Source organism: Chroicocephalus ridibundus, chromosome 4 (assembly GCF_963924245.1).
Source record: "Chroicocephalus ridibundus chromosome 4, bChrRid1.1, whole genome shotgun sequence".
Classification (NCBI taxonomy): Eukaryota; Metazoa; Chordata; class Aves; order Charadriiformes; family Laridae; genus Chroicocephalus; species Chroicocephalus ridibundus.
This window is the reverse complement of record NC_086287.1, coordinates 27,743,524-27,763,832: the sequence shown is the minus strand read 5'-3', so window position 1 is coordinate 27,763,832 and position 20,309 is coordinate 27,743,524. Positions and strand designations below refer to the sequence as shown.

At 46.9% G+C, this 20,309-nt stretch overlaps 1 protein-coding gene across 3 annotated transcripts in view; it reads left to right on the top strand.

The window, feature by feature from the left end:
- ADCK1 (aarF domain containing kinase 1) overlaps positions 1 to 20,101 on the top strand; it is an 86,566-nt gene extending 66,465 nt beyond the window's left edge. For all 3 annotated transcript variants that reach the window (XM_063333658.1, XM_063333659.1, XM_063333660.1), the window contains 5 exons: positions 1,926 to 2,042; positions 13,178 to 13,327; positions 13,576 to 13,773; positions 17,458 to 17,651; positions 19,116 to 20,101. In XM_063333658.1, coding sequence (XP_063189728.1) covers positions 1,926 to 2,042; positions 13,178 to 13,327; positions 13,576 to 13,773; positions 17,458 to 17,651; positions 19,116 to 19,287 — 831 coding nt within the window. In that variant the 3' untranslated portion in view covers positions 19,288 to 20,101. The remainder of the gene's footprint in view (positions 1 to 1,925; positions 2,043 to 13,177; positions 13,328 to 13,575; positions 13,774 to 17,457; positions 17,652 to 19,115) is intronic.
- Positions 20,102 to 20,309: the final 208 nt, after the last annotated feature.

Below are 20,309 nucleotides of genomic sequence, written 5' to 3'. Positions count from 1 at the left end.
TGAGATGGCTAAATAATGGATCCTCCCGTCTGACCTGCCAATTCAGAGACGTGTTCATCACCCAAAGGCAACGGAAGAATTGGGCTCCTGTGTCATTAATTTTCCTAAACACGCTAGAAAGCTGAGAAGTAGATTTTGTGCTGTGAACCTGTTTGAGCTTTTAAAGCCAGAGATAAATTGTTTCCATGCACTAGCATTACAGCCAAACATCTGTGAGTAATTAAAAAAATCACTGAAGAATTTGGCTGTGAGTGAGAGAGGCATCTCCAAGAGCATCGACAGTGCTTTACAAGCCCACTGACTTGCCCCTGTAAATCTTGAGAGAAGAATGACTGTCATCTGAAATGATCTATGGCAGCAAGGATCAGTGAGCTAGATGAGCTGGGGAACTGTTAGTTTTGGAGTTGGTTTGCTTTCTCACCAATCTAACTGCAAAGAATGGACATCCAGAGAAGCTGGGAAGACTGCAAGTAACCGAATCCCCCTTGCTCATAGTAGATCTCTGGCATCAAAGTCTACACAAGGTTAGCATGCAAAGTATGCCAGGAGTATTGAACGGTGGGACTGAGGGACATTGGAATTGCTCAGCAAAAGAGTCTTTGATCTAAAGTGGTAAGGTAGAAGTGGGCGACATTGGGAAAATGGTGTCTCGAGGACAGGAACAGTGGGGGAGGCAGATAGTTTATGAAGGACTGAGACACTGTCAGTAGTTACAAGCAGAGTATAAAACAAATGTGGCTTGTTCAGGAGTTATGAAGAGCTCCAGTGGCCTGTCTGGTTCCCCTGGCTTTAGTCACACTAGATGGACAACGCCTCTTACCTCTTCCTGTCCTGCCCCAAGGTGCTGGACCCTTGCAGTGTGCGAGTCCTGAGTCCACAGTCAAGTCAGGCGGGTGAGGAGAGGGAGTGCACAGCTGGGTCTGCCTTTACAGGATCCAAAATGTGTATCTCTGCCCTGGGGCACAGTGATGGCAATGGGTGGAGCTCCCTTATATCTTTGGTAAAATGTACCTGTGTGGCTTCACCCATGCAGAGGCAAATCTGGACAGCTTGGGAGATTCATCAGTACAGTGAAGTGAGGAATATACAAAGGGAACTTCAGCAAAAGGACTCTTGACAGTAGGGACTTCATCATGGCAACAATTTGGCTGGAGAGAGAGGCTGGAAAAGGGGGAGCCAGCCTGAGTGACGCCTGCGTCACTGCCTCCCTGGGTGACACCAGGCCTCTTACTGGTACCTCACTCAGCTTGATTTACTGCAGATTGAATGAAAAGTGCTTTGACATTTTACACTTGTTACTGTGTCAAGTTGGCAATAAGATAGTTAAGGGTCTCCCAGGGTTTCTGTGACAAGCCCCTTATTTGTGACACTTGATTTTTCTCCCAGTTCAATTGCAGATGGCCTAAGTATGCAGGGTTTGTCAGCTCAAAGGCGTTTGTGTTCCAAGGGGCACTGCGGAGATACAATTTATGACGATGGCTTATGATTTTTAGAGCTGCATAAGTGGGCCCTGTGCGTAGCAAACGAGATGTAGTTCCTGTCTAAAGGAGCTGAGTGGATGATTCAGAAAGTTGCATTAGGTACTAGTTAAACAGCCCAGCTAGAGGAGCTGCAGAGCAGATAGATAAGAAAGCTCTCAGACATCAGTGGGAGTGGGAGGTGGTCAAAATCTTGTAGAGCGTGGCCAGAAATGTTGCATGAGGACAGATCCTGCTGCCACTGACTTGGTGTGTTGTCCTTGCACACGTTGCTGCTGTCCTGGGGAAGAGGCTGGTAGATGGATTTACCTCCCTTGTACTCAGGAAAAAAAAGCAAGTCCTCACTTCAGCCCCTTCCAATTTTACTCCTTTTCCGGGTTGCATGTGATATATTCACCTTGCTTTCCCATCCTGTTGTTTGACTTAACCCATCTGTTCCTGTTTCAGGTCCCCAGGATCTACTGGGAGCTCTCAACAAGGCGTGTCCTTCTCATGGAGTTTATGGAAGGGGGACAGGTGAACGACAGGGCCTACATGGAGAGGAATGGCATCAATGTGAATGAGGTAGTTTCTCAGCCATCTCTGAATTGGGCATGGTGGGCAATGCAAAACTGATGTTGACATCAACTGACGTTGATGCAAAACGAAGGCTGACAGGACAGGAGAGCTCAGTTCTTGTGCTTCTGGGAAAAGTATATAACCCCGTTTGGGGAACACTCTCCTGTAGGCGACACAGCTAGAGAGATCTTCAAGGAGACAGACAGTGAAAGATGACTATGCTATTATATTACATACACCCATGGTTTGTTCCAAGATGGCAGTTCCTGTTATCCTAAAGGAACAATTTCATTTTCTGATTCTTTTTGTCTCTCTTCTTTCCCTCTCTTTCTTCTGTGTTAACTTTCTCCTGGACAAATGCATGGGATGTAGCTTTTATATCCCAACAGCTATCACCTTATGTAGCAGATATAAATCATAGGTCTTATATGATCACAGTTATTAGAGTGCTGGAGCCTCAGCCATTTTGCTTTGCATGATATTCTGATCTGGGTTGTATTCTTCTGCTTTCCAAAATCTCCCTTTTTCTTCCGGATGCAACAGTTTTCTTCTTTGCTTCCTGGTCCTACATTACTGTGTAGTTTCGCAGTCCTTCTTTGAGCAGCTGTCAGATTTTGTCCCTGCAGAGAGGCTACATTTCCCAACGAGTGAAACAGTTTGTATGTGTGGCATGAAGTCGGGAGAGCACTCTGGATTCTCTGTGGCTGAGAGATTCCTGAGGGAAAGAAGGTATTACTTCCCAGAAGGCTTGAGAAGATGCCAGGGGCAAGGGTTTTGAGCCATTGGACAGTGTGTCAAGCCACCCCACCCAGTCAGTGAGTGCTGATTGAGGCACTGCTGCTTGCCCTTCCCCTTGTGCCCTGTCGATGAGCCTCAAAGCTGCACTTGGTTGACTGGCTATCAAAGAGATACAGCATAAAATCAGTGGTACTTAATCTGTCCATCCACTTACCCCCAAAATCTGAACGCTTCCTCTCTCTCTGCTCCCTTTCTATCTGTGGCAAAGTTCATGTGGCATCAGTTAGAGACATGCCAAAGACCTCTCAAGGGAGAGGAAATGTGAGTGGGAGGAAAAATACGCCCCACAAGGAGAGAACATGAAGTGTATCTTCTCAGCTGCCTCCCTATGAGCATGCAGCTCTTTCTCTGCCTGAAGAGCTCAGCCAAATTACAGGTGGAGGACTGAGTAACCTGCCTGTTTCTCTTCGCCTCTTCCTCTGCTCTTGCACTCTGCAGAAGTCAATGAGATATTTTCTAGTAACCTCTGCAGGCAGAAGGGCAGGCACCTTTTCATGTGTTTCTCTACTGAACTGTGAAAGGAAGGTCTAAGCTTAAAGTAGATTTTGAGACTGTCCATTGTAATTGTGACGAACAAGCCAAGGTCAATGGGTAATAGTGAACAGTGCTCTCTTCCCTGCAAGTTATCTGGTCCTTTTTCATTCAAGAGACTTCTTAAATGAATACAACCTCATCCGTAGATAGTGCAGTCTCTCTCCTTTCATGTCTCCATCAGGAAGAATTTGGATCATTTGGGTCACTGGTTTTCCTCCTCCCTCTCATCAGGGCATCACAGAGGTCATTGTCAGCTGATCAGAGGTAGACACAATTCCTTCTCTGTGTTTATTTTGTGCTGATGATCTTTCTTTGTATTTACCAAGGTAAGTGCCTCGATGCACCTGGTCTGCAAAGAGCACCATAGTGTGACTCTTGAGAACATGGTAGTTCGTGGACTTTGCTATCAAGAGAGATTTTTAAAAGCCTTGTCCATGGCAGAACATGTAGTCATCTCCATTCACCTGGACAAGTCAACTGGTCAAAGCAAGAGATTAGTTTCTTTGAGTGAGTTTATCCTATCCTTTTCTTCTGCTATAAAAGCAGAAGTCAAACCTAGCCCACAGTGCTCAGATACAACCGAGAATATTCCTCAACTCTGGAAACAGTCCATCAGAAAGGCTGGTTTTGATGCATTAGCGGGAGGACTCTTGAGCAATGTGTACATTCGGATTTTGAGCTGGGCTTCCTCACAGTTCTTGGACAGCAGATCCATTCTGAGATCGAAGTAGCTAGCATAGTGTAGCTCCCTGGGACTTTAGTTGCTTCTTTGAATTTTCTCAAACTGCCGGAGATATTGCAAAGTTGTCTGGAGAAGCCCAGGGAAAACCACTCTTTGCAATCTTTCATAGCTTCCTCCAGCCAGTCAGGGTGGAAAATTCAATGACTTAAGCCTTTCAGTAGGATATTTTGCTGCCTCTGTGTGCCAAAATAAAGTAGAGAAGCAGCTAATTTCAGTTTTTCTAACTTGCAGAGGCTTTTGCTCATGATATGAGAAATTTAGTGTGAAAACTCAGCTCATTTTTTTTGTTCATCTGTGCCGTTGGGAAGGTTGTTTTGTGACATCTTGGCACAATAGGTTCCATGCAGCAATGAAACCACATATTTTGTTGGTTCTGAGCTGTCTGAAACGATAGCTAAGATGCAATTTTTAAAAAGTTGCCAACAGACTTCTACTACTGCAAAGTATAAGCCTCAAAGGTTTCTGGCAATCTGTCAGGTGTGGGATGTTACTCAGCTCAGTGGTAGGACTGAGTTTCTGCAAACTCTCTCGGTGTCTGTGCTGAGCTGTTCTTTCTTCCTTTTCTCTCCCCACCCCCCAAAATTAATGATTAACTTTTACTGATTGCCATTAAAGCAACAGTAGAAAGATCTGTTATTATGGCCACAGTAAGATGAGGTAGGAGCAGTGCACACCCCAGACTTCTCCTCTGGCAAGGTGCAGCAGATGGGGACAGATATGACCAAGGTCCAATATCAGCTGCTGCTGTTGATGCCCTGGGTAAAGAACTGCATAGCATGGTGGTGAAGTGAGCAAAAGGCAGCAGACCCTGGAAGGAGCATGAGGAGCGGGTGGCAACCCAGGTTTCAAAACTATGACGTGGCTTATAATATACAGCAGTTCTGGCTTTCAAGAGATGCATTAGCTCCCTATAAATCACCTCAATCTATTTATCTATCAACCCCTCTATCATCTTACTCCATTTTGTTTTACTGGGCGGAGGAAGAGGAGTCTTCACTAAGCAGGATTTCTCTTGTGTGACAATGCAGCCTTGAAAAGCAAGCTGAGCCTCTCTCCTCTAAATGGAAAGGATCCCTGAGGTGAAAGCTCCCTTCAAACCAGGTTACTGACATTTACTTAATACCATCTGTAGCAGGATTATCATTAAAGCTGCCCAAAAGCACATTAATCTCTCTGGATCCGTCCAAGCGCTGGATTGTAATGGCATTTAATCAGAGAAGGCTTTGATTTCTAAAGACAAGTGCAAACACTGAAATATCTGCCTGTGGAACAGTTACTTATTCATGTGCAAGTGTAGCGGTGGATGAGCATGCAGCTAGGATACTGACAGTGGGAGGGAAGCCGGGAGAGGAGAGTTATCAAGAAATGAGCTGGCATGAATTTTGAGGGAAGACCAGGCCATGTCAGCGTTAACAAGGGGGCTCCCTGGAAACTGGGCTGTTCCTGTTTCAAGACACAAGGGCGTTTACAGTTTTGGTTGGGAAGATACATTTGGAAGAAGTGGGTAGAGCAGGGGAGGGAGGGAAAATAGACTGAGGGGCTCTCAAGATGATTTAGCATACTGTATGCAGCAGAGAAGGAAAGGTAGCAAGGCTACTTAGAGCATGGACTTTTAAAGAAGATCCCAAATGCCACAATTGCTCCTTTTGCACCCATTCTGATTTTACCCGATTCATGTAGAGAGACCTTGTCTGTATACAAATCTTAACATTATGTCTGACCTGCTATATGGGTCCTCCCTGTCCCTCCTTGTCAATGCTCTGCCTTGTCTCCAACAGAGGCTGCTGGATCAGCAGGCTGTGGGAGCTGTGAAGCTCGTGGCATGTGCTATATTGCCTCCAACTAACCAGCCAGCTCAGGTAGCCAAGTGGAGAGTCCCCCATGATTGCCCTGGCTTGGACTTGAGTCAGGGAAACGAAATGCTGCCATGTACTTCAGCTCACTAAGAGCCTGGTCATGAGCCGTGGATGATTCAGAAGTCAGGGAAGTGTTTTGTCCAGCTGAGAAGTGAAAGCAAACAGCTAAGGTATTTAAGATGAGCTACTGTGCGCAATTATTGCCATCTGTCACCCCATCCTACTGTGGCTTTTTGCTTCCTTCTGTTACTAAATGGGTTCTGCACTGGAACAGTATCTCTTAGCTCGATAAAGAGCCCAGCTACCTTCTCATGGCTGACAGCTTTGCAAGTTGAAATATGCTTTCAGTGTGGGATTTACCCTTCTGCCAAAAGTCAGGAGCTGCTGCCTTGTAGCTGCTAAATTTTAAGTGGGATTTCCCAGGGTGGGATCCCTTTGTCAGTGCAAGTGTAGAAACTTCTCATGTCTCAGGTATTTGTGCTTATAACACTCAAGTGTTAGATGAAATGGAGCATGGAGAAGAACACTGTTTGTGGGGAAAATGGCTATTCTTGCTCTTTGCACCTGCTAATTTAGTCTGGGGAGAGGTTTCCTTGCAGATTCTCCTACACTTCTTGTCTGAAGCTTAATGAAAATTCGCAAGGTGCTGGTAAGCAAGAACAGTGGCCTCCAGCATTTCCAGCTTCTGAACTGTGCAAAGACACCAGGTAAAAGAGTGACATTACACATGAACCTGTTTCTTAGGGAAAGTCAGTCTCAAGCATCAGCATCAATCAATTGCTTAAGTCTCAGCAAGATGCTTTACATTAAATCCAAGGAAATATGACTCCATTTAAAGCCAAGGGAAAATGATCCCCGTAGCCATTTTGGGTCTGACAGAGATGCAAGAAACAATTAAATAAACAGCGACTGGTCTTCTCTACCTATGTCATTTTGATAATCTGTAGAAATTTATCAAGTTAGTCCCTCGGTTCCCTGGGCAGATGAGTCAGAATATTTCTCCCCACTTAAATGCCATGGAAGATGGGACACTGAGCAGTAAAATAATTTCTTCAGTCCCCAGTAGAGAGTATGGGCCATGCTAGGAGCATGCTTCAGGAGTCCTAAAAACTGGTCCTCTATCTTAATAACATCGTGTGTGTCCAGGCATCACCTTGCTGTGGTGCCTGGTGCCTCTGGTGCCTGATCAGCGCATAGTGATAGCACTGCATTACAGAGCACTGTGTTTTGATCCTCACAATGGGATCACAGAGGGCAGAGTGTGAAATCGGATCTCTTGTGTGTGACCATCCTAATCCGCTATGGACCATAGCCATTTCAGAGCAGGGACACAGAGCAGGCTCCAAATTGTGGCTATTCTCCATCCGTACCTTTTGCTAATTTGACACCAGTTTAATTGGGCAGGATTGCCCTAGCAGGATTAAGCAAACCCTTAGATGATGTCTGTAATAACAACAGCAAAAGAAAGCAAAAACCCAATACACTCTTCAATCCAATTAACCTTCGATTAAGGTTCCAAAATCAATGCTATTATTTTGGCCTGAGGAGGTAATATTGAGCCCTGAGAAATGAGCTGCACAACGACCTTTACTTTTAATGAGATCAATAGAAGTTAGTGTCGCCATCTCTTAAAATAATTGGCAAATATTACAGCCAAATTAAGGCAAGAGACTAGTATCTGCTCCTGATCTAAAGAGACAGTCACAGATGGAGGTGGGGCAGGAATGGATGATGCCCTATCAGGCAGTTTCATCTGGGACTTATCAGGGGCAGGTGGTGAGATCAGCTCTGCAGGACCATGTCACAGGATTTTTTTTCTTTGAGTTTCTTCTTCATGTCAGTTGGAGGCACGGAGCCAGGACCGCTCCAGCTTGCGCACAAGGCCAGGAAAGTATCAGTGACTTGCCCTGAATAACCCAGGCTGGTTTATTACATTGCAGCTACCCATGAACATCATATATGTGCCATCTTTTTGCTGTAGGAGTACTCATAGGCTTAAATTTGCACGCGTTCTTTCCTTTCTGAGAGTTTTCTCGCTAACTATTGAGTGTTGGTGTTTGTGAAGATACTAATTTGTAATGGACTTTCCAGTGTTTTGTTATCATCAGGTTGCTTTGTCAGGTGGGTGTGCTGATTTGTTGAGAGGAGAGTTGCATACAGGGGCTGGTGTGTGCCCAGGAGTTTGCTGCTATGGGTCTGTAGGTAAGGGAATATAATATGAGTTCATCAAAAGTAGCTCCTCGCGGATCACGTGAGGGTAACAGGTTGTCTAGGCTTTCAAAACTGATGGCAGCAACAGTTTGCAGCTGTGTACGTGTACAAGAAGAAATATATCACTGCTGCTACCTATACTGCAGCTTGGGATCCTCTGAATTAGAGGGCAGAAATGCAGTAGGTGTACTTGGTAAACTAAAAAAGGTGGGGATTAGTCAGGAAATCACAAAGGAGGTAAGAAACTGGTAGAGGCAATGGTGGAGAGGAATTACCATAGCAGAGTTTTGTGAGGCTTGCTTTACAAACTGATATTACTCAATAAATTCAGCGACGACCTCGACAGAAACAGAACTGTGTGAAGGAGGTTGTTGATGACACCGAGTTGGGAGGTTCTGTCATCGTAGAGAAGGACCAGAGTAGCAATAGCACTTGGTGGCCTTGAGGACTGAAGTGATAGAACGGGATAAAAATGAGCAATACCAAGTGAAAAGCCATGTGCTTAAAAACTAATAAGAGGAGTTTCTTAAATATGCTGGGAGTTTATCAGAGGGAAGTGACATATTAGAATGAACTTTGGGTTTTTAGTCGGTCGCAGGGTAAGTGTGTCTCTCCAGTGCAGTGCAACTGTGTAAAAGGCGGGTTGACTCCTAGGGCGCATCAGATAAAGGAGCATCCTGTAAAAATTGTACTGATAATGAGCTTACTGGTGAACACGTGGGAGTACTAATACTGGAGAAGGAAGAAACTAGTTAAACTCTAGGATTATGTTAACTAAGAAAATGGTTTAAACTGGACGTCATTAAAGTTAGTCGGGGATTTAGAGGAAAGGTTCTGACCGTCTAAAGAGTGAATTTTTGGAACAGCCTCCAAAGTCATGCTTTCTACTTATTTCCAGTGAACTTAACCAGTTTATAGAGAGACTATGTGATACTGTACAACAACAATCCTTAATGTCAGCACTGCATTCTTATTTTCTTCTGTATTGGCTTGTAACACGTAGGATAGTTTGTGACACATGGCATCTTTGCCATATTGGGTACATAAAATGAACTTCATGTGCTTAGTTTGGTGAAGAGTTACTCCAAGTCTGGCTGTTACACGCGTATGTGTCACTCCGTTGTTTTTGCCCAGGCTGCTGACTCTCCATTTTGTTGTCTGCAATCTGATTATTCCTCAGCTACGGTTTTTTTCAAACTGAAAGCATTGGGCTGAAAATGTGCGGTTTGCCTGACACAGTGTCATGGTCATGTCACATAATGTGGCAATAGCTATTTGCATTGACTGGTGAGGCCACAGGCTCACTTGGTGGCTGCAGTCTTCATGTTCTGCTGCAGCACAGACAGACAAATTGAACTTGTTTTGGGCAATAACACACCTTCTGGCAATAAGAAAGGACATGCCTCTGGCCAAAGCCAGAGGCTGGTGCCATCGTGACGTACAAAGCTCAGCTCTGCTGGCTCACATAGGTTTTTTTTCTTATGTGTTACGCCTAAATTATGCCATTCTTGATTACACCGCCTTCTGCCTCGTCGTATTTCTTGTAGCACGTCCAGTGCTACAAGTGCTTCTGCTTCCTTGATATTCAAACTTTCTAACGTTGGTAGACTGCCCCTCCTCTGCCATTCCTTAACCAACTTTGGAATCTTCAGCTATTTTAATCTTTTTCCCAAGTAAATTCCTCCTGCATCCTGCTCATTTATTTGCTTTCTCTGAACTCACTCTGTGTTGTCTGCATCTCTCTGTTAATGAGGTCTCTGGAAGTGAATGCAAGATTCCAAGGGTGATGATTATTTTTTTACGGTGTGCAGCAGAACAGTGCTGGGGGACCCTGGTAATGATAAGGACCCTGTTTTGTTGGATGATAAACAGGGAGAGGAATGATGACCTCTCCATGTCATAACAAAATGCCTGTGTGTTTACTTTGGTCTTTGCTTCCGTAAATCACTGCAACCTTTTGTCTAATTTGCAATGCACCTTCACCCCAAGGTCTTAAACAGCCTAAATGCATGCTGAATTCCTCCCTTCTCCTGAGTAGAGGTTTTCAAGCGTTTGTTTTCTCATTTCACCTAACTGCATTCTTCCGAAGTGAATTCTGTATATGTTACTTATCCAATGGCCTTCTCAATAAGGGTGGAATAAAGGCCCATAGCGATGGGGCACAGTACTGCAGAATTAATATGTATAAAGGCTTCATGTTTTTTTCCTAAATTTTTTCTCTAGAAACATGAACTCCTTTTGTCTGAATTATAATGATAGGTCGCCATTCACATATTACCCTGTAAGCCCTAGAAATATCACCTTCCTTTTTTGTTTAGAATTCAACAGTATTGGTGCTTTCTATCTTAATGTAATTTTTATCCTATTTTAGAGGTATGTCAACAGACAAACATATGTGAAATACTTTAGTGTGTAGCACAGCTCCCTCTCTTACACTGGGTATTTTTTTTTCCAAAAGTAAAGACTATTTATACGCTTATATCATAAATCCCTGTAACATATCTTCCATATGCTAACTAAATTATACAGAATGCATTCCTCTTTCTTAGAGAAGCCATAAAGTCTAGTTTCAATGAATTAACTACTGCAGGTACTGAAGGTTGCACGCTGGGGAAGAGGTAAATATAAGTACAGTGGGGAGGGGAGAGAGGATGAGGATCTTGCAGTGAAGATTGTCTTGTACCTATGACCCAGCCTGTGGGTCTGAACAGGGCTTTGATGCCTGTTTTCGAGGGAAGATGCATCCTGAGCTTCTTTTATGTTGCATCACGGGCTTCAAAAGGCTGTGACCACAAATCTGTTTAGTAACATGTCTGCTGACGCTGACTCAGGAGGGGAGACCTTCCCTGCACCTGGAGCCCACAGCCATACCATAAGGTGCTGCTATGAGGGTGGTGTGGATAACTAGGCGAGAGGTGTTTTTGTAGGATCCTAGGATATTTGAGGTTGGAAGAGACCTTGGGAGGTCACCTGTGAAACCTCATGCTGGGGCAGGGTCAGCTATGAGGTCAGACCAGCTTACTCAGAGTGTTATCCAGTCAGGTCTTTAAAACCTCCAAGGATGGAGTTTGCACAACCTCTCTGGGCAACTTTCTTAACTGCTTGACTTTCCCAACCTATGCCATTACCACAGCACAGAAGGAGAATCTGCTGTCTTTGGAGCAGCCCATACTCCAGTGCCCCAAATTAATAGCTTTCTAGGCTTTAGCCCTGACCAACCAACAGGTTTTCAGAACTGCCAGCCCTTGTCTGGGCTTGTGTTTAATGGGTACAAGGCATCATGTTGTGCCCCAGATTGTCCCTAAATCCTCATCTTCAGTAATTCTGTGCTCTTCCAGGTTGCTGGAGGGCAAAGAGCTGAGGCAGAGAGGCCAAAATGCGGTTCACTCAGTGTGTGCACAGGTGTCATGGTTGATGCTATGATCAGTTATGATCTCCAACTCCATTTGTCTTGGTGTGCAGGTCCCTGGGAGGCTGCGTGAATGAGTGACTGGCTTAAAACAGACTATCTGGCCTGTCCTTGGACTGTCAGCAAGTACTACTCAGCTCTTCTCGGAGGTCACAGCACCTGGTACTTTGGTCCTATCCAATTTTAAAGCTTGTTGATCTAGGAGACCTGTAAGGTCCTAGGAGACCTAGGACTTCATTGATCTCTGCTGGTGATCCAGAAGGGAAACAATATTTCCCTCAGTCGGTACTTACAATAACACCAGTGTGGCATTAGGGGAGCTGCACTACAGGAGACCGCAGGGCTGTGCTGTACCACCTGTGTGGATGACTCTGCATGAGGGCAGCATTATCCATGATTCAGCAGTGGCTCCAGATCCCACTTGAGGGACACAGGGTTGTTCCACCTGGTCCTACAGCTGTCCCTGTTGGGTGTGCTGCAGGAAGGATTCCCGTTCTTTGCCCCCATTTGTAGTTACTTGGGCTCTATTCCTAACAGTGTTCTTCTCAGAGATATCTGCATTTCAGAGATGGGTATAGCAAGCCCTTCCCTGGCTGTCTGGTTTTCTGCAGGACAAGCTGTTGTTAGTGTCTCCGTTACCCCTTCTACCACCTCTGCTTATGGGGACGGCTGCCTCTTTGCTGCTTATACTGTGTGTCTGGGAACATGCTTGGAATCATTTATAATGATTTTCTTTTAATTGCTTGTTCAGCACTCCGCTGTGGAGCACCATGCTTCTCTCTGATGGCAGGGAGAGCCAGCAGTGGGATGTCAGGGTGAGGCTGCTGTGTTAGTGCATGGCAAGGGATTGATTCTGGGCCCTGGGGATGTTTGCTTGCTCCTAGGAGATTTTTAACTTTAATAACATCTCTTGGTGATAAGGAGCACTGGCATGGAGGGACACAGCAGCGACAGGATGATTTAAACAGCCTTTCTGTGCTGCTTCATCTTCACAGAAATTGCAAATCAGATTAGCATGGGTCTGAGGAAAGGAAGGGGAAAAGCGGGGGACAGTGTGATGGAGGGATGGGAGAGGGAACCCATGTTCGTTCTGGTAAGCAGATGGACAGGCTGAGTCTCCTCCCACCCCTTCTTCGCTGGGTCCTGCTGCCATTCATGGACGGAAACACCTGAGTCTTCCTCCAAGAGATCTCTCACCCACCCCAACAGCTCTTTCCATGCCTTCCCTGTGAATGCCTGTCTACCCCTGTCTGCTTTCCTCCTTATTACCAGAAACTCTATTCCTGCCCACAGGTATTTTCTCTTTTTTTATGCCATGCAGGTGTCCTTAAATAACCCCTGACCCCACGAGCACCTTCATGGTGCCCCCTGCATGGATCCTTCCCTGAATGCCATGGGTCACCCCATGGTAGATGCCAGCAGCCACCCTGTGCATTTGTCAGTGTGAGGAGCTGCAAGAGCTCTGCACAGGGACATCGGCACATACCAGACCCTTGCTCCCTGCAGTGTTGGCACAGGGGCGCTGCCTCCCCTCCCCAGCAGGCACACTGCTGTGGGTGGCAGTGTGTGGCCATTTTCTCTCTCCTCACAGATCTCTCGCAACCTGGGGAAGCTCTACAGCGAAATGATCTTTGTGAACGGCTTTGTGCACTGTGACCCGCACCCAGGCAACGTGCTAGTGAAGAAATGCCCAGCCTCTGGCAAGGCCCACATTATCCTCCTGGACCATGGGCTCTACCAGGTATGTAGCTGTGGGGGGCTTACAGGGCCTTGTGAAGCTGCCTGTGGGCATCAGGCTGAAAAACCACACCCAGCTGCAGCCTTGCGTCCCATAGCCCATATGAATACATCTTTCCTATTACTCCCATAACCCTCCAAGGATATTTCCTGTCTCTGAAATGGGGGATAGGGCACAGCTAGTGGGGCAAGGCTTGCTCCCTCAGTTCCCTGTCCTCCATGGACTTCTGTGGGCCATGTCTCCTTCCCCAGGTGCTGAGTGAGTCATTCCGCATGGACTACTGCCGCCTTTGGCAGGCCCTCATCAAGGCAGATATGAAGAGAGTGCAGAAGTACAGCCGGCGGCTTGGGGCAGGAGATTTGTACCCTCTCTTTGCCTGCATGCTGACCGCCAGATCCTGGGAGTCCGTCAACAGGGGCATTGACAGGTCACCAGTCTCAGCCAGTGAGGTAGGTCCTATGTGCCCTTCCTTCTCCTCGAGTACCTTTCTTTGTTGTAACCACTTGCACCAACTGATACCACAGCAATGCTGGGCAACCCCTGGCAGCTCTGTAGCAAATTCTGCACTGATAGCTGAGCTAGAAAAAGCCAGGACTCCTTCTGCAATGTGTTCTATAGTGGCTGAACTTAATTTCCCAGTTTCACTTGTCACGGGCTGCTTAAATTTTGTATAATATTTTAATGGCTAAGTGTTCACCAGTTCTGGCAGGGGAAACATTTGTAGATCAGCCTTTTCCTAAAAAAGTGTTGAATGCAGCTGTGCAGGAAACCATCAAGGAGGATAGGTTAAGGTAGAAGAGACATAAAGGCATAGTGGGAAGACATGAGAAGGATAATGCATTATCACTATTCATGTAAATGACTATCAGCACTGATACAAACTCCTAAAAACCCTTGGAAATTACCTCCCAATCAGAAACCCTATTAAGTTGGAGTCAAGGTTGCTTAACTGTGGATCCTGTCAACTCAATCACTACAAATCTAGGAAATTGCCACTTATGTTCTCCACCCTTTCCTATCCACACATGCTGGGATCCTTCTCACGCCTCCTTGCACTCCTGACACGCACACACTGCCTTAAGAATAGCGGCAGCCCCTGCCTACTACGCTGTTGTTGGAAATGAGCATACAGTGATATATTCAGCCAATGGACTAGTCTCTGTAGGTAGAAACATGTTGTATCCTATGGTTTGTTTTTATCTGCACACATTTGCAGTAGAGAGGATGAAATTCACTTGAGTAGCGTTATAATATTGTCCTGCAAAATTCTCTTATGGAAATTCCTTCAGGTTGGTGTTTCATTTTCATGGATGTGGCAGAGTTTGCTGCACTGGCTTGCCATTGTCCATAGCAATGAGTCAGATACCTTGGGTAATGGACCCCCCCGCCCCATAATTCAATTGCTTCCTACCTGAGTTAATTTTCTGCATATCAGAAATTATATAGTGACTATCTAGCAGATCTGGGCTTGATCTGGTGAGTTTTGAAGCTGGTAGCTCCAGAAAAAAATTCAGAGGCACCAAAGCGAATCAACACAGAGCTGGCTCCAATACTACAAGGCCAGTGTTGAATCTGAGCTAATAAGCAACGTTTATCCTAAAATGGCTTGTGAAGGTTATGCCAGAGGTGTAACTGCAGCCACGCAGTGCCTTGTGTGGGCTAATGAACTTTGTCATTGAGTTGAATTGCGTGTACAGAGCCAGCTCTGTTGTCTTTGCCTACATGACACAACTGATGCTGGAACTGGATAATCCTGCAGCACATAATGGGGAGCTGAGCAGATTTGCTGTGGCATTAGGAAATGAGCTGCTGCTTGCCCTTAGTTTAGAGGTGAATTTGAAAGATTGTATCAGCAGCAGGAGCCAAGCCCTGGGTAGGCAGGTTCCACCAGCACAGAGCGCCAGAGAGGCTGTATGGACAGGAGAGGAGCCTGTGAGACAAGGAAGCATCCCTCCTGAAACAAAATCTTACCTGTAGTGCTGTGTCCAGTCTGGGGCGCTGCATCTCAGGAAAGGTTTGATGAAACTGGGGCGAGTCCAGTAAGGAAGCTACAAGGACTACTGGTCAAGTAGATGTAACCCATGAGGTAAGTCTGAGCAAGTTAGGGCAGAAAAAGTCCAGAAAAGCGCGGGTTGGGAAGCATTGTAGTAGTGGTTTTCAAATCTGTTAAAGACTGCTGCAAACAGGTCAAGAAGTAATGGGTTTAAATTCAGCTAAGGAGTTTGGGGTTAAACGTGAGAAAAGCCAGATCTAACAGCAGGGCCAGTGAAATGCTGTTGCAGATGGTCTGGGGAGGCTTTGAGTCACATCTCTGGAGAGTTTTAGGAGCAAGCTAGGCAAACGTGTGAGGATCGCCATAGGTGTAGTAGTTCCTGCCTTAAGCCAAGGCCAGGCAGCTGACCGCTCAGGGTGGCTGGTAGCCACATCGCATCTGATTTTTTGATTGTGTTTTGCTGCATCCTGCAGCAGCCTCAGCGACTGCAGCCAAGGGGTTTTTCTCAGGTCTTTTGGCATAGCTCATTTCTTTCTCTGTGCACAGGCTTCGCCCTTGACAGAAAATGACAGTTCTGATGACAGATCATGTGGTTGTTTTGTGATGTGGACAAGCAGCTGGAGCTAAAAATAAAAAGAAAAGAAATGGAAAAGAAAACCTATGTGTGGAAAATAAAGTAGGCTGTGCAGTGATGCTGGCTAGGATAAGGGATAAGAGATAATAATGGAAGAATTTTCTGCCAACAAATAATGAAACAAAACATTTAACATCTAGGAGAGCTTAGTGTCTTCTTGCTGAAGCTTTGTGCATTTGGGCAGTGATGGAGGCAGGAGGACACACAGATTTATTTGTCAGCAGCAAAGCAACCATGGTGGTGTGTGAGCTGTATATATCTCTGACCACCACAGCCTGCACACTTGATTTGTGCAGGTCTGTTCCTTCATAATAAGTCCGAAGTTCACAGAGTGAGTGTGAGATCCCATTTTGTGAAATATAGGCCATCTGTCCCTCATTCCAGAGGAGAGAAGGTTTTATAGCTATCCTTTCCCTTCCCCACAAAGGAGCCTCCCTCCTGTAAGAAGTCATTTACTGCCCTCTGCATGTGTCCTGCTGGATTCTGGAGATTTCAGATGTTCCAGGGACTTCTGTTTGGATTTGCTGATTCATGTCATGGCCTCTGTAGGAAGGGGTAGGGACATGGTATGCATATGGGATCAGCTCCACACCACACTGTGCTACATTTACTGGGATGGTGGGGGATCTCTCAGGTCTTAAAAGAGACAGAAGAGCGGAGGCTGTCTGTCTTGCAGGCTATGGTAGCTCATGTTTGGAGGGAAGCCCATCTTAAGTGGCCCAGGCTATAGCCCATCAGTTATCACTGGTATCTTACTGCGGGCAGTGTATTTATTGGAAGCTCGGGAACCAAGGAACATGAAGGATCACCCTGTGTCTTCCTTGGTCTTACACTCTTTCCTTAAGTGTCTGCTACTGGCTGCTGCCAGGCAGGATGTGCGTATAGATAGACCCTTAATCCGACAGATGACAGTTTTTGATCTTTTGGGTTAGTGTGACGCTTAACTGCATAATGCTTTGTCACCTCTGCTGAGTTGTGTTGAGGACAGAGGACTAAAATGGGCCTTGGAAACAGCTTCATCAGTATAGCATAAAGCCATCAGCTGCATGGGACAGCAAGCCAAGGAGCAGCCTGGTTGTCCTTGTAGGATCCTTCCACCATGTAGGATGCCTCCAGCTTTGGGGCTGGAGAGGTGAGACTCGGAAGGCTGCAAGGGCAGTAATGAGACATGGCTGCTGTGGGCTGCCTGCGACCAAGAACTGAGATAGTAGCAAGTGCCCTGTTCTCCTGAGAGGCCATTAATCCTGCCAGCGAGGGAACAGGGCCTTATCTCACTGAGGGCCAGGTGGGATATGGCAAGAGTGATCTTTGACTGTGCTGTGAATGCTTGGGACAGCCAGGTGTCTGCAGGAAAGCAGGACAAAGAGCTCTTTAACTTCTGGCCTAGAGTCATGATCCGGAAAACACCATCTCCTCCTGCCAAATCTCAGCTGCATCTGGACCTGGGTTTCCCATGCACTCTCAGCTTCTCTTTCCTTTCTCCCTGACATGACCCGCTGCCCACAGGACGTGGAAATCCGTTCCAACGCCGCTGCTTACCTACCCCAGATCACCCAGCTCCTCAACAACGTCCCCCGCCAGATGCTGCTGCTGCTGAAGACCAATGACTTGTTAAGGGGGATTGAGTCAGCCCTGCACACACGGGCCAGTGCCAGCTCCTTCCTCAACATGTCTCGCTGCTGCATCAGAGCTGTTTCCACGTGAGTGTCTTCTCCAAGCACCAGAGGCCAGACATGGAGCAGCAGGGGCTATCTGTCCCTGGGGGCCAGGACCCGGGGTAGGGGGTAACCTGGGGCCAGGAGGCTAGCCAGGTCCCAGTTCCACAGTATCTGAGCAAGGCAAGCAGGGAAGACCCTGAGATGGTGGTCAGGTCCAATCAAAAGTCCATATCATAGTGCAACATCATGGTGACAGGGAGGGTCCAAGGTCAAACCAGAAAGTCAATCTGTAGATCAGGTCCAGTGTTTGTCAGGTAGGTCCATGGTGACAAGACAAGGCTGAGGTCAAGCCAAGAGGTCAGTATGTCAGTTGAGGTCCAGGTCAAGGGGCTTCATAGCAGGGCTTGAGCGGGGGACCTTTACCCCTCCAGTCTAGCTCATGCAGGGACTGATGGTGCAGGCCTGAGATTAACTGTACCTCCTGGGCCTAAGAGCAGAAGTCTGGGGGAGGTCCCAGGCTAGTCAGTGCCATTAAGGCTTATTAGAGCCCCCACGCAGGGCACTGGCAAGGCCTAACTTGACCTCTTGACTTCTTACTCTTAGCTGTGGACCTCTCCCCCACATTAGCACATCTGCTGGTCCTACCCTTGCTCGGTTACACGTCTCAGCCTCTGTCTGTGCTGTTCTTATGCCCATCAGCCTCTTCAGAGGACAGGTCTGCCACTCTGAGGCTGGAGATGGGGATGGAGTTGGAGGCCCATAGGGTAAGAGTTTAGGGTTTGGCCCCTCCAGAGGAGGAGAAGGGGCTTTCTGACCATTACAGGCATCACCACTGGGAAGTACTTGTGGGTAGGAAAGATCTGTAAGTTCACTGCTGCCAGTTTCTGCAGCCTGATTGAGGGGCTAGGGCTGACTGTGAAGATCAGGCTGATGTTTAAAAGCCAGGAACAGGAGTCATGCAAGTGATTTCCATCTATAAGTCTTATGAGTCAATGCACTTCTGCCTCAGATTCCTCCTCCTTGCAGAAGAAATAACAGTTATATCTCTGGCTGATGAGGGACCCATGAAACCCAGTTAACCTCTGCTACAAAAGAAAGGTGAATTACTTTTCCTGGAATCAGCGTGTCAGGATTGCTGGACTCTGATGAGTGTGCTACCAAGAAAGGCTATCGGGGTGCACACCTGTCCCTATCAGCTGAAGTGAAGCTGGGCATAGAAGCAGAGGATGCCATAGCCAGGGTCACTATGCACAGTGGGGAGAGAACTGGGCTCACAAGGGAGCAGGCTGTCTCTTCTCCCAGATTCGTGCTAGGAAAGCAGTCCCCAGCTCCACAGGAATGTTACTTGGAGAAAATCCCTACTGCCAGGGGTCCCCACTGCTGGTAATTCTCCAGATGTGGGACGTTCCCCTCCTCTGGGGGAGGGTCAGTTGTACTGAAGACAGGCCTCCTTCCCGCCAGGCTGCATCCTGCCGGATCTTAACGTGCCTGTTTCTCTCATTCTAGGTACCAGAGGAGCAAGAGTCACTCGCTTTACAGGAAGGCCCAGATCTCACTCGCAGAAGCCCTGAGCCTGTGGCAGATCAACTTGTATGAACTCTTCCTGTGGCTGAAGGGGTCCCGGATGGGGAGCTGGGTCATTGCTCTCCTGAGCCGGATGCACCATTCCACGTACTGACACGAACTGGTGGGAGAGGCCCAGGAGCTCCCTCCCTTCCTTCTGCTCTCCACGGCACATTCTGACTTCTGTGGGCTATTTTTGGGTCTTGTTCCATGTTACATGCTGCACTGTCCTTGCCTGTTACAGCATTAGCTTTCTATGTGGCGCTGAGAGGTGGAGTCAGTACCGGAGCTCTGCCGTTTCATGGTTTAGGAAAAGGAGGTGTGGGATACCATGTGTCAGGAAGGACAGGGTACTTTCCCCATCTGAGCAGTGGAGATTCCACTCAGATTCCAGTGGGATAACACTGGAAGCAAAAGCCTCTCTTTGGCTTTTTCTTAATCTTACAGAATTTAAGAGAATCCCAACCCTGCCTAGAATGTCCCAAAGCATTTCTCAGACCCCCAGAGAGAGGTGGTAAGTCCCTTTAAAATCCAATAGGGTTTATATTAGTTTTTGAAATCTCCTTAGTCTGATTTCTGTTCAGGTGTTCAGAGAGTTTCTCAGAGGAGTGAGACCTTGTGGAGAGCTGGCACTAGGACTTCCTCTCCCAGCACCAGGGAAAGGGGCCCTAATGGTGAGAGCGGTGGACTGGGAGTCGGGCTTTTTGAGGTTCATCTCCAGTCCTGTCAGCAAGTGCCTCTTTGTTTTTGGACTTTTCCTGGCCTGTTTCCTTGCAGGTGAAATGGGGGAAGGAGACAATGGTCTTGCCTCTTTTCTGAAATTCAGGGAAGGCAGGAGGAATGACAACTCAGGGCTCTGAAACTGCTGGTAATGTATGTGTACTGTACAGTACTGCCACACAGCAAAATAAATGTGTTGTATCAAAGACCTTTGGGGGAGGGATGCCTGGCTGTGTACTCAGGGTGACGATTTTGCCTCTAACCTCAGTCCTGTTTCCATTTCTCCACTGAGTGAGTGATGCCAGACAGCGCTGTTAGGTCATTGCGAGCCAAATGCAATGGCTTCTTGGTCTTTCCTCTTCCCAAGAGGTTTCTTCCACATCAGGGTCCTCTGGTGCTGCATCAGATGTGTGTTGG